Raw genomic sequence first — 14,963 nt, forward strand, 5'->3', positions numbered from 1 at the left:
ATTAATTTTAGTCCAATAATTACTTCATTAGAACATCTTTGGAATGAATCTGAAACGCGACTCCAATAAAGTCTCAATAATTTTACAAAATTTTTATCATTCCTTATATCAAAATTTTTAGAATGCTCGGTTTCTAATGAAGTTAATCTTAAAATATTATCATCATTTGCGGCCCAAATGTGGTGGGTCAAATTTTCCCTGAAAAATGATGCTATTAATTCGTATTTTAAATCAACTGACTGTTTTAAAGTTTCGAAACCCGTTATTAAATCGTTTGTGTACCATATTTTTAACAGCGCAGTACAGGCAAGTGGATAAGCCGTACTTTCATCGCTTATTAATTGTGCAAGCACCGTATTGCCAAGTATGTAGCGCAGGCGGTTCCGTATTTGACAGCTGTGAGTTTAAAATGCGTTGTAAATTTTGGTCTTCTTCTCTAACATTAAAATTGATTTGTAACCTGTAAATTTTATCAGAATCTCGCATTGTTGAAATTTTGAACCCATATAGGTACTCCAATTAAAGAATATTTGGCAGATGTTATATATGAATCAACATCTATGCGAGTCTTATCAAAATCCCTTCCAGAAAAATTACGTTAATTTGTTGTAATGATAAACCAAGATTTACGTCAGCACTGGACTTTTCTATCCGAACATGATTAACGGAAACTTTTTCAACCGGGCCAGAATTATTTCGAAAATTTCCTGCTATAGCCCAACCAGAGACAGTATTTTGTAAAATCGGTTTGTCCTGCCCGAGTATAATTTTCTCATTTAAAAGAATTTCAAAAAATATGTCGACACCGATTAACAACTCAACTTCGTCTGGCTTATTAAAATTTTGATCTGACAAATATATATTTTTTGGTAAGGAAAATCTAGATCTCTCTATGTACTGTGACGGCAAATAGTTTGATATTTTATTCAAGACGACGAATTTTGATTTTTTTTGAAAACTGCCACTACTATTTGAAATTGTGCAATTGCAAGTTACTGGATCGAACTGATGCGCCGTCAACGCCACTTAAGAGTAAATTTGAATTATGTAATTTAAACCCGAGTATATTAGCAAGATTTTTCGTTATGATACTAACTTCTGAACCTGAATCTAATAAGGCTCGTATTTTAAGAGGTTTGTTGTTTACATCTCGAATAATTAGAGTAACAGTAGGCAAAATAGTGCAATTAAAATCTATGTTGGTGTGCATAACATTCGATGCTGTAGTAGTCGAAGTTCCAGGTTTATCTACACTAGATATGGCGCTAGGTTCATTTTCTTTCTTTGAATGTAATAGAGTATTATGACGTTTGGGGCAATTTTCACAATGAAACCGCGCGAAACACCTTTTCTGAATGTGTCCCTTTCGGAGACAATTTGTACACATATTGTTTTGCGATATAAATATTAATCTGTTGTCTACCATCATACTTAAAAATTGTGCACAATTATTAATGACATGGTTATCCTTACATAACCATGATTTAGAACTAATTTCTTCTTTAGAAAAAAATGTGCGCTTTTTTACAATTATATTTTTATTACTTGTTTCCGATTCAAGACCGTAAGAAATTTCTAACGCCGCCCGACTTTGTTCAAGAAAGGTAAATAATTTGTTTAGCGTCGGCAGATTTTTGTGCGCTCTATTAAAATTGAATTTAAGTTGCATAGAGAAATCCAGTCTATTCAATAGCAAAAATGTAAGTAAGGTATCCCAATTATCGACACCGATGTCTAAAGCCTTAAGGGAATTAATAATTTGTTGAGCGAAATTAATGAAGGTCTTTAAAGTGTCTTTAGTAATTTTTAACAGTTTCGGAATATCAATAAATTGTTGTAAAAATGTATAAGTTATGACACATTTGTTTTCAAATTTACTTGTTTATGTATCCCACGCTACTTTGTAATTAGCGTCGCTTAGTTGCAAATTATTAATAGCCTCAGCGGCATCTCCGATAAGATGTCCCTTTAAATAATAAAATTTTTGGACATCGGTTAATGATTTATTGTCATTAATTGTTGATACAAATAAGTCCTTAAATCCCGTCCAATCTTTATAAGAGCCGTTAAATTGCGGGATATGTACATTGGGCAGTTTTATTTGCGCTTCGGCAGATACTTTAAATTTTGCTAGATTAGATGATTCCGCTATTAATCTGTCAATTTTGTACGATACGGTTTCATATAAAGTTTGAATCACTGACGTCTCATCTGAATAATCATCCGAGTAACCTAATTCCTCCAATATTTTCTCGAATTCTAAATATTTGGTATCGAGACGTTTTTTTACATTTTCTAGCATGTTATTATAAAATCGATATTCACTAATTTTTCGAAAATTGATTTAATCTATGCGCATTTTCTTAATAGTTTTTCACTTCTGCTATTTTAGGTTATTTAAAATCTGACTGATTATAGTTTACAATGATTGAACTCTTTGTTAAATAAACTATCTAATACCTGACGCGTTAACTGTTACAAATGTATAAAAATGATTGTTACAGAATGTTAATGCTTATAATATAAATTAAATATAGCTAAATATAAAATAAATACAGAGTTTACGAACAAGTATTAGTTAAAAATGACAATAACAAATAATAATCAGTAAAGTAAATATAAAGATAAATAAACAACGATTACAACCGTAGTGGTGAAATTGGTCCAGGAAATATGAGCTGCTCTTCAGAAAGATCCTCAAAGTCAGCACTCTGGATTCAGCTGAATGTTTCTGGTATTGGGTTGGCCTGGTTAGCACGCTGTCCAGGAAAGTATGAGCTGGTTTCTTTATAAAGAGATGAAGTCAGCACTCTGGATGCAAATACCAAGTTACCAAAAATATTGAGTCTCAATATTAATCGAAGATAATCTCAGTTGCTGATCTATCAGAAAATTGATCTGGTGTGCCGGATGTCCAGGAAAATATAAGCTGCTTCAGATAAAACACATAAAGATTGAAGTCAACTCTCTGGTTTAAAAAAATGCACCGTCTCGGATATTAGATCACAAAACAACACGTAGAATTAATTGGCGGGAAAACTTGCACTTATTAAATATTATCACAGTTTATCGCGATACGTGCAAATTACGTGCTCATAACACACCACCAATCAAAATTTAACACAAACACAGAATTTATGCCAGTAAATAATCCGTACAAAGTTCTATTAATTAACCGGTATTCACTATATAAAGCACTAACCGGGCACTAGTTGTATTTATAACAAACTTAATATACGGCTCGAAGATGACCAATGGTTTGGAAACCTATTTATTAACTTCCCGAAGGAGAAGTTTATGTTTTCATAAAAAAATCCGATTCACTAATTTTATGTTTTCTCGACGTTTCAAGCCATTCTGAATCGAATGAGACCAAATTTGGAAAAAGTATGTGTGTGTGTGTATGTGTGTGTGTGTGTGTGTGTATGTGAACAAATTTTTTGCCGTAAATCGACGTTTTCTCAAAAATGGCTGGACCGATTTTAAAAATTTAAGAGCCATTTGATGTATCTCGATGAGGACTAGCGTTTATCAACTTTGCGCGACGATCAGCCAAGCCGTTTCTTTGTAAATAGCAGAAAAGTGAAAAATTTTTCGTCCACGTTTTAGCCCGCAGTTCTGAATCGATCTTGAAAATTCAAAAACCGTTCGAAAGATATTGATTGGGAATCGTGCTGATTAGTTTTTGGTAGAGATCGGCCGGGCCGTTTTCTTGTAAAAAAGTGTTAAAAAATTTTTTTTCGACGATTTTTATTATAATTTTTTTGACGGTAGATACCATAGTCTTCTAGATCATACTAAAATATCACGGTCCTACGACAATTCGTTTAGCTTTAAAAATTCGTTAAAGTTTGCAAAAATTAGTATCGTTTTTTTGGCATTTGTCAAAATTAGACTTTTCATCGACGATTGCTCAAAAACGCCTGAACCGACTTCAGAAATTTAAAAACCATTTGATGTGTCTCAATGACGACTATCGTTTGTCAGTTTTGTGCGACGATCTGCCAAGCCGTTTCTTTTTAATTTGAAAAAAAGTATTAAACTTTTCGTCCGCATTTAAGCTCAAACTACCGATTCGATTTTAAAAAATCAAAAACAGTTCGAAAGATATTAGTTGGGAATAATACTTGTGGGAACCATCTAAATACGAGGTTGGACAACTGATGGCGCCACAAGTTTATGCCTCAACTGCAATTGTCACCACTTGTGGGACCCGCCTACGTTGCACCAGATGTCACCACAATAAATCCTATAGACATCCCCACTCCTTGGCGCTCAGAGTATTTAACGCATAGCGCAACACTGAGAAATTCTCTTTCACCTCAACCATCAAGGAGTCAACAAGTACTGACTTGGGACCACGGACAAGTAGCCAGCCGGAAGAAGCAATATTAAGTTCTAATTTCAATGTAAATATTAGATATATAATAAATAATATTATATTTAATATTTGAATTATTTGAGTGGAATATATGTGGACGATACCCACATAATTGGTGACCCCGACGTGATATTCTGATCTGAAGATGGAAAAATCAGGTAAGAATTCTGATAAAACGCCTTCCAAGACACCGAAGGGTTCGGCATCTGAACCTGCCTCAAATCATGTATCCACAAACGACACAATTAACCGGGTTGCAGTAAAAATACCACCGTTCTGGAACAATAGCCCGGACCTATGGTTTGCGCAAGTCGAAGCGCAGTTCGAAATTGCTTCAATAACAAACGAAAACACAAAATTTTTTTATGTAGTCGCCCACCTGGAAGAGAAGCACGCACGCGAAGTGGAGGACGTGATTCGTGAGCCACCAGCAGAGAATCCCTATTCTTATTTGAAAGAAGTCCTCGTAAGCAGGCTATGTGCATCAGAAGAGACTAGGATCAAACAGCTACTTTCGGAGGAAGAATTAGGGGATCGCAGCCCATCACAATTTTTGAGACATCTTCGCTCCTTGGCCGGTCACACAAAAATAGGTGAAACAATATTCAAATCTTTATGGATACAACGGCTGCCTGCATTCGTTCGCGGCATTTTACAAATCCAAAGTGACCTACCTTTAGATAAATTGGCAATCACAGCGGACAAAATTCTAGAAGCTCAACCGTTGGTCCCGCATGTAGACTCAACAAAGCAGCCGCACCACAATCAATCTACCGACATCCACTACAAAAACACCCTGGAGGAATTAACAAAACAGGTACAAAATTTGCAAGAACAAATTCGACGTTTAGGTAGATCAAGATCGAGAAGCAGCGAACGACAAGAAACCACGAAATGCTGGTATCATCAGCAATTTGGAAAAAAGGCGAAAAAATGTCAAAAACCATGTACGTGGAAAACATATAGCAGAATACGCAGCACAAAAAACGAGGAAACCGATCAGTAGTGGCGACAACTGATCATCAATCCGCTAAAGGTCGCCTTTTTGTTTTTGATAATAACAATAACATTAAATTTCTTGTAGATACCGGTTCAGACGTTTCGTGTTACCCCAGGAGAGCCTTCAGTAAATGCAACAAATCAGAGTATGAACTACAAGCTGCCAATGGTACTCCAATTCGAACGTACGGACTAAAGAATTTGCGTCTTAATCTCGGGCTGCGGAGACAGTTTGACTGGAAATTCATTATCGCAGACGTGGACACACCAATAATAGGTTCGGATTTCTTAGCATTTTTTGGGCTTCTACCAGACTGCCGAAATAAACGCCTAGTCGATGGAAGAACCGGGTTACACACCGCGTGTGTAACTCATACATCACACCAAGAAAGCGTTAAAACACTCATACACAAGGATCCGACAATTCAGAAACTACTATCAGAATTTCCAAATCTAATCAAACCACCTGGCACGCTGCGTAAACCACTCCACAGCACAAGACATTCTATTATTACAACGCCAGGCCCACCTGTAACATGCCGTCCACGTCGTCTAGCGCCAGACCGATACCAGATCGCCAAGGATGAATTCGAATCAATGCTGCAAGAAGGCACAGCACGTCGATCAAAAAGTCCTTGGTCTTCCCCATTACACCTGGTCAAAAAGAAGGATGGAGGGTGGCGACCGTGTGGCGACTATCGCGCACTTAATGCGAGGACAGTACCAGATAGATATCCAATCCGTCACATTCACGACTTCTCAACAAATCTCCAGGGATGTAATACATTTTCTGTTATAGATTTAGTGAAGGCATACACGCAAATCCCGGTAGAAGAAAAGGACGTACCAAAGACAGCAATATCAACGCCTTTTGGCTTGTTTGAGTTTCCATTTATGTCTTTCGGTCTCAGAAACGCTGGACAGACCTTTCAGCGCTTCATAGACGAAGTGTTGATAGGATTAAATTTTTGTTTTGCTTACATAGATGATATTTTAGTTTTTTCCAGAAATGAACAAGAGCATCGAGTGCATTTACGAGCAATATTTGAACGCCTTCACCACCATGGAATTGTAATAAACCAGACAAAAAGTACCTTTTGTGTCCCGCAAATTCAGTTTTTGGGATACGAAATTTCAGCAACAGGAACCAAGCCACCATCTGAACGTATCGAAAATCTGAAGAATTTTCCTCGTCCAGAAACAGCAAAGTCCCTCAGACGATTTTTAGGTATGCTCAATTATTATCGCCGTTTTATACCTAACGCAGCTTCGAACCAAGCAATACTACACGATGCAATATCATCTATCAAAGGCAATAAATCTATCTCCTGGACCTCAGAACTGGAAAAAGCATTTCAATCCTGCAAAGACAAACTTGCGGAAGCAACGCTACTCCAACATCCAATTCATGGTGCTAAATTAGGATTATTTACAGATGCTTCCCAGCAGGCAGTAGGCGCCTGTTTGCAACAATTGGTTGAAAACAAATGGCAACCCCTAGCATACTTCTCTAAAAAGTTGACTCCACGTCAATCGACATGGCCAGCTTATTACAGGAATTGCTAGCGGTATATCTTGCTGTGCAGCACTTCAGGCACATCTTGAAGCACATCAATGCACAATATACACTGATCACAAACCATTGACTTTTGCATTCAACCAACGCCATGAAAAACTACCGCCAGTTCAATTAAACCATTTAAACTTTATTTCACAGTTTACAACAGACATAAAATACATCAGAGGCCAGGAAAATATTATAGCTGATACACTGTCACGCGTCGAAGCCATTACAAAAGACAATTTACTTAATTTTGAAATCCTAGCACAGCACCAGAAGGACGATGAGGAACTTAAACGCCTTTTAATGCAAGACACAAAACTACAATTAGAAGAAATTCCTGTACCAGGCACAAACATTAAGTTGTTTTGCGACACGGCGAAGGCTCAGCCACGACCTTATATCCCGGCACCATTGCGGAGACAAATATTTAACTCATTACATGGTTTGAGTCACCCTGGGATACGAGCAACTTTGCGTCTCATTACTGCACGGTACGTATGGCCATCTATACAGAAAAACTGCCACGATTGGGCTAGAGCTTGTCAAGATTGTCAAAGGTCCAAAATAACGCGACATGTACATGCACTTCACGGAACATTTCCCTTGCCAACAGCAAGATTTGAACATGTACACATCGATATAATTGGTCCTTTACCTCCTGTTAACTCTTATAAATATTGTTTGACAGTCATCGATAGATTTACCAAATGGCCAGAAGTATACCCACTACAAGGAATATCTGCAGAAGAAGTAGCGGTTGGATTTTTATCATGCTGGATATCCCGTTTCGGAGCTCCAGTCAAAATAACGACGGATCGAGGTACTCAATTTGAATCTGAATTATTTAGATCATTAAATAAATTGACAGGTACCATTAGAATCAGGACTTGCAGCTATCATCCATGCTCCAACGGACTAATAGAACGCTTCCATCGACAACTCAAGGCTGCGATAATGTGTTACAAAGACAACACATGGTTGGAAGCACTTCCGCTAATTCTATTAGGCATTCGAAACGCTTACAAACCAGATATCAAAACATCAGCAGCTGAAATGGTGTATGGTGAACCACTCCGGCTTCCTGGAGAACTTTTTGAATTACATAAAAATCCTCAAAATATAAGACATCCGGCTGATCTGCTCTCGAGACTTCGACAACACGTGGCGCATCTTCAACCATGTAAATCCAGTAATCATACAAACAATAAACCATTTATTTTTCAGGACCTACAAACTTGCACGCACATTTTCCTCCGCGACGATACTATCAGGAAGTCACTCCAACAACCATATCAAGGTCCATACGAAGTCCTTAAAAGAGATGACAAAACAGTAACCATACGAACACAGAAAGGCAGTACACGAGTGTCCATCGATCGCGTCAAACCAGCCTACATCATCGCAGATCCAGTAGACCAACCCATCCTCACCAAAGCAGAGAACAGTTATTTCACTCGATCAGGCCGAAAAGTTCATTTTCGCATACCATGACCTCCAGTCTCCGCGGGGGGCTCCTGTGGGAACCATCTAAATACGAGGTTGGACAACTGATGGCGCCACAAGTTTATGCCTCAACTGCAATTGTCACCGCTTGTGGGACCCGCCTACGTTGCACCAGATGTCACCACAATAAATCCTATAGACATCCCCACTCCTTGGCGCTCAGAGTATTTAACGCATAGCGCAACACTGAGAAATTCTCTTTCACCTCAACCATCAAGGAGTCAACAAGTACTGACTTGGGACCACGGACAAGTAGCCAGCCGGAAGAAGCAATATTAAGTTCTAATTTCAATGTAAATATTAGATATATAATAAATAATATTATATTTAATATTTGAATTATTTGAGTGGAATATATGTGGACGATACCCACATACTGATTAGTTTTAGGTGAAAATCTACCGAGCCGTTTTCTCGTAATTAATTGTTGAAAAAAGTGTTAAATTTTCGTCCACATTTAAGCTCATCCTACCGAACCGATTTTAAAAAATCAAATACTGTTCGAAAGATATTAGTTGGGAATAATACTGATTAGTTTTAGATGAAAATCTACCGAGCCGTTTTCTTGTAATTAATTGTTGAAAAAGTGTTAAATTTTGTCCACATTTAAGCTCATCCTACCGAACCGATTTTAAAAAATCAAAAACTGTTCGAAAGATATTAGTTGGGAATAATACTGATTAGTTTAGGTGAAAATCTACCGAGCCGTTTTCTTGTAATTAATTGTTGAAAAAAAGTGTTAAATTTTCGTCCACATTAAGCTCATCCTACCGAATCGATTTAAAAATCAAAAACTGTTCGAAAGATATAGTTGGGAAGTACTGACTAATTTTAGGTGAAAATCTACGAGCCGTTTTCTTGTAATTAACTGTTGAAAAAAAAATTTAAGCCGATTTTCATGGAACTTTTTTGGCGATATACATCATGGTCTTATAGAACTTACTGTAATATTACGGCCTTACGTGAAAGTAGTTTATTTCAAAAATTCGTCAAACTTTGCTAAAATTATTATCGTTTTTTTTAAAGTAGGATTGATGAAGTATATTATTTACACTTTTTTTTTGATTAAGTTGATTATTTACACATATCGGGAAGTTCATGTAACTTGCCTCAAGGCTAAATACCAAACCAACTAGTTTTATATTTATTTATATTATACAGTACAATTGTACAATTGTAGATATCAATGGTACATAACTTAAATTAATAGATAACATACTATATTAAATGAAATATAATTTACAAAAAACAAATGTTCACTTGAAGTCTTATTCTAATTTTCAGAGAATAGTTTACTGAAAATTATAATTTAAATACTCATCAAATAGAGTAAAAAAACTTGCTCTTTAAAAAATGTATTGAGTAGTTTATAAAATTTCCTATTTTCAACTTCTCTAATACCTAGTGGCAGCTTTTGTAAAGCATTATGCCAGATCATCTAAGGTATTAAATGTAGAGGCAAATTCAATGTGGGACCTTTTACAAGTTTATGTCTTGTGTCATAATGAATACATTCGGGATTTGGGCTTAAATTAAACAGGTTACCATATTTTTTATAAAGCAGAGGGTGATTAGGAGAAAAATGCATGGAACAGGTAGAATCTTGTGCTCATGGAAAAAAGGTTGGGCTGGCTACCCCGTATCAGTAATTAATAATAAAGCGGACTGTAAGTAAATAATTGTTATATGACGATAACCGTTCCAAATTTGAATTTTACTGATAGTGCAGTAAACGGAGAGGAAAAAGGGTATAACCTCTGAATTTTTTTACTGTGCTCCGAAATGAATGAAATTTTGGAATTAGGTTCATCTTACCCCCAAGTTCAAAAGTGAAAACAATTCGGGTTGCGCCATCACAGGCTCCCAGGGGGGATGACACCCCCTCTCAATTGTGTAATTACATTTTTTTAAAATAACGTCGGAAATCGATAGAAGAACTAATTATAAGAAAAAAATGTCTTTTATAGTTTTTCAAAAAAAACTAATACTTTTCAAGTTACCGGCCACTAAATATTCATATATTTTTGGTTTTTTCTTCGTTTTTTTTGCAAATATCTCCTGAAATATACATTTTAACGAAAATCATGTTATGAACAAAATAATGTCAATAAAAATCTTAATAAATCGGTATTACATAAAGTGTTCTAGGAAAAATATTAAGCAAGATTTGAAAGAGCAAAGTCGTTTTTTATTTCGTTCAAGATTTAATTATTGTATTTAAAGCCATCTAGTGTCGAGGTTTTACATTTTATGCATTTCGGTGAAATTGAGTTTTATTGTGCTCAACATAAGCTTAAAATGAGTGCTGTTACAAGTTTTTTGCGTGTAAAATGAGTGAGCTATCGTGCAAATAAGAAGCATATACGAGGTTTTTTCTTTTTAAATCACATAGTTTAATGTGCGCCATTTCCACCAGAATTAAGGTAATTCACATTCCATCTAGAATTCACTTCATTATAGACATCTTAATGGATTCTAGCAGATTCACTACTTAGTACAAACTATTTTCAGAAAACTCACGATTTTATAAAAACTTTTTTTCCAATTTGCGCGGGCCGCGCAGTCTTTAAACATTCATAACTCTGTCAATTTTTGTGTGAAAGAAAAATAATAAATAAACAAAAATAAGCCAGAAAGATCCCTTTGATTTTTATCTATATGCTTTTATACGTATCTTTTATTTTTTTTGAGATATAATGAAAATAATTTCGATTTTTTTAAAAATTGGAAAAAAAAGTTTTTATAAAATCGTGAGTTTTCTGAACATAGTTTGTACTAAAGTAGTGAACCTGCCAAAATCCATCAAGATGTCTATAATAAAGTGAATTCTAGATGGAATGTGAATTACTTTCATTCTGGTGGAAATGGCGCTCATTAAACTATATGATTTAAAAGAAAAAAACTTCGTATATGCTTCTTATGTGCACGATAGCTCACTCATTTTACACACAAAAAACTTGTAACAGCACTCATTTTAAAGCTTATGTTGAGCACTATAAAACCCAATTTCACCGAAACGCATAAAATGTAAAACCTCGACACTAGATGGCTTTAAATACAACAATTAAATCTTGAACGAAATAAAAAACAACTTTGCTCTTTCAAATCTTTCTCAATATTTTTCCTAGAAAATTTATGTAATACCGATTTATTAAGATTTTTACTGACATTATTTTGTTCATTACATGATTTCGTTAAAATGTATATTTTAGGAAATATTTGCAAAAAAAACGAAGAAAAAACGCCAAAAATATATGAATCTTTAGTGGCCAGTAACTTGAAAAGTATTAGTTTTTTTGAAAAACTATAAAAGACATTTTTTCTTATAATTAGTTTTTCTATTGATTTCCGACGTTATTTTGAAAAAATTTAATTACACAATTGAGAGGGGGTGTCATCCCCCTGGGGGGTGATGGCGCAACCCGAATTGTTTTCACTTTTGAACTTGAGGGTAAGAGGAACCTAATTCCAAAACTTCATTCAATTCGGAGCACCGTAAAAAAATTCAGACCTAAAACGCTCCGTTTACTGCACTAATTTTGCCTCTATCCTTAATAAGATGAGTTTCTAGTCTGGTGTCTGGAAAATCGTCTTAACGGGGTTTTACTCAATATAAATATATATTAAATTCTACTTACGTGTATGAATGGGCCCCACAGGATTACAATTGTACACAACTGCATAAGTATCATAGTCGGTGTCCAAAACCGAATACGAGGTGTCCAAAGAAACTGGCAAAGTGTTGTATTTGACCAACATCGACCCTGAATTTTCACCCTTAGTGCTCAATTCGCCAACCCAGGTACGTTTCACGTTTGTACTGAAAGATAATAGATAAGAAACAGATTTTTTTTTAATTTACTAGATGCAAGGAAATTATATGTTTTTTTTAATTACATTGAAAAAAAAAACTATATTGAGAGTTTCATATCCGAATCTTGTGTTGGGACCCCCTAATGCGTGCGTTGCATTCAAGGTAGGACCGGTCCTGATTATTACTTAATTTCATATTTTAAGTGAATTAATTTGTCAAATCTGGTTCATATGTGTATCATTCAATCTGCCATACATCTACTGTATCTTATATTATTTTAATTCCTGGCACATCTCAGCTGCTTTTTGGCAATAATAATATAGACATTTATTTTTTTATTCAGAATCATGAATTTATTATACATATTCTTATATTGTCTAGGCTCATAAGTAAATTGAAATTTTCGGCAGCGACAGTTTTCATTTGTTTTCACTGCCAAACAATGACATTGAAATGACGTTTTTTGCAATTTTTTCCATTTATTTCTACAATATCACTATATTTTTATAATCACATACATCCTAAAAAATTCTCTTAACAAACTTCAGAAAGATTTATCAAAATCCGTATAATCGTTTAGGAGGAGTATATTTACATACATCATTAGAGAAGAATTTTATATATAAGATAGCTGAATATGATTGTTGGAATATAATATTAAACTAGATATAAGTGGCATTTTGTCTTGAGCCCAATATAGGGTCCGCCAAATAACTTTTTTTTTGCTTTATTGCTATAAAAAATTAAATTAGCCAATAACGATTGATACCTGGCCAATTTTAAAATTGCGACCATAAATACAAACTAGTTAAGTTCGATTAATAGTTTAAATTCTTAAATAATCACGTGCTTGCCATGTCGGCCGAACCTAACACGACGCTTTCTCATACATTTTTGCTTAGGCTTGGATGCGCATGGTAAGCGTTACTACAATATTTTGAGTACGAATATATTTAATTAGTTTTTTTTTATGGACAAACTAGGTGTTATTGGTATTTTGCTTTAAGGCAAGTTGCATTAACTTTCCAAAACCAGTAAATAATCGATTTAAACAATAAAAATAAGCTATATATAGCAAAATATGAAACACGTTGCAACATTTTTTTTAAACTTGATAAATCATTTTGTGTAATATTAAACATCTGTTATAAAAAAATACTCGCACGATTACATATATCATTTACGTACGTTTCTGCTACTTATTCCTTAATTTCTGATACCATAGAGGTTGAACTTACATTAGAACAAATGCGCTTTACTCTGTAATAGTTTTTTTAGCATGTTATAGACGGCGGTATTATGCTTAAAATTCAGCGTTTGCTTTAAAATATAGTTTAGTATAGTTCTAATTAGAGTACACGTACTTTAAACGCTTATTTTTTAAAATAGACATATAATATATTTTATAAGTCTATATTTGTTCCAATTTCATTTAGTCAAATTTAACCAGGTTCATCTTTTCTATATTATATGTTTATATAAATCTTATCTAGAATTAAACCTAAGGGTAAATTTACGTGCTACGGTCGGTGGCGACCTCTATGATATGCTAAAGCAATTAAAATTGAGGTAAAATCAAAACGGCTGTGTTTGCGATCTATTCATACTTGTTTATCTATGATACTTACAAAGCATTTGTCATTTGGTTCGAAACTCGGATAGATCCATCTGGTCGCCTTTCATAGTTAGAAAAGACACAACGTCTTCCCAATTCTGATACTGTGAAGTATCTTTCCGTTTCAAACCTGTAGAAAGAATAATGAATAAAATATAATAATTGATAAAATAATTTGTACCTTTAAAAGTACAAGCATCACTAATTGAAAGAATTGACAACCCAAACAATTATGAAATAAAATTAATTTATTATTATATTTTCTGTAATTCAGTTTTTATTGGTGCAGCCATGGCCGGTAACAACTATCTTCACTTGAAAACATACTGCCATCTATATTTCCAAATGAAAACCGATGTTACTACTGCTGGATGTCAGGCTGTTCCAGGCGGGTATCGACTTAATATATATATATACATATATATACACACATATATATATATATATATATATATATATATGATGAGTTATTTAGAATCGGACAGTATTTATATAATTCATCAATAAGTACTTACCAGTCTCCTAAAAATGCTTCCATGTCGAAATCCTGCATGGGTTTCACATCTGGACAAAATCCTAGTTGTGGAATTTGGGCAAGTGTCGTTGCCAGGCACACAAATAATATTGGTAAAATTAAGTAACGCATTTTTAGTGGATTTTCTTATTAAATCTGAAAGTATAATAAAATGTATTTTATATTTAGATGTATATTTAATAATATTTAAAGACATTTATATTATTTGATATAAGATAATAAAAAAGGGAGGAAAAAAATATTGATTTTGTGGTGCTCTCATACTATGCACCTGCCTTCGGGCGGACTACTATTTATTATTATTAATTATTATATTATTTGATACTTAAAGGTTTTATATTCTACAAATAGTTTCTCAAGCTAATCATAAATTTTATTATCAGCTTCCAATTTTTGTTTTTGCCAAAAAATATGACTCGCTAATTTTAGGTTTTCTTGATGTTTCAAGTGATTCTTAATCGTTTGTCATTGAAATTGAAAAAGTATGTGTATATGAGCCAATTTTTGACCCTTTGTCGATCAGCCATTTCTTTGGAATTTGCAAAAATGTGC

General features: G+C 34.4%; 1 protein-coding gene across 1 annotated transcript; it reads right to left on the reverse strand.

The window, feature by feature from the left end:
• Positions 1–8,580: 8,580 nt before the first annotated feature.
• Positions 8,581–14,522, reverse strand: LOC113391127 (apolipoprotein D-like). Its single transcript, XM_026627091.1, has 4 exons — positions 14,392–14,522; positions 13,890–14,006; positions 12,086–12,267; positions 8,581–8,729 (listed from the first exon to the last, which is right to left on the reverse strand). Exons 1-4 carry the CDS (start codon positions 14,520–14,522, stop codon positions 8,581–8,583), a joined length of 579 nt encoding a protein of 192 aa, XP_026482876.1.
• Between the last annotated feature and the right edge of the window lie 441 nt (positions 14,523–14,963).

The sequence above is a fragment of the Ctenocephalides felis genome, unplaced genomic scaffold (assembly GCF_003426905.1).
Source record: "Ctenocephalides felis isolate EL2017-DRISC unplaced genomic scaffold, ASM342690v1 CF-g0.4_SCAFFOLD_00845, whole genome shotgun sequence".
NCBI classification, from domain to species: Eukaryota; Metazoa; Arthropoda; class Insecta; order Siphonaptera; family Pulicidae; genus Ctenocephalides; species Ctenocephalides felis.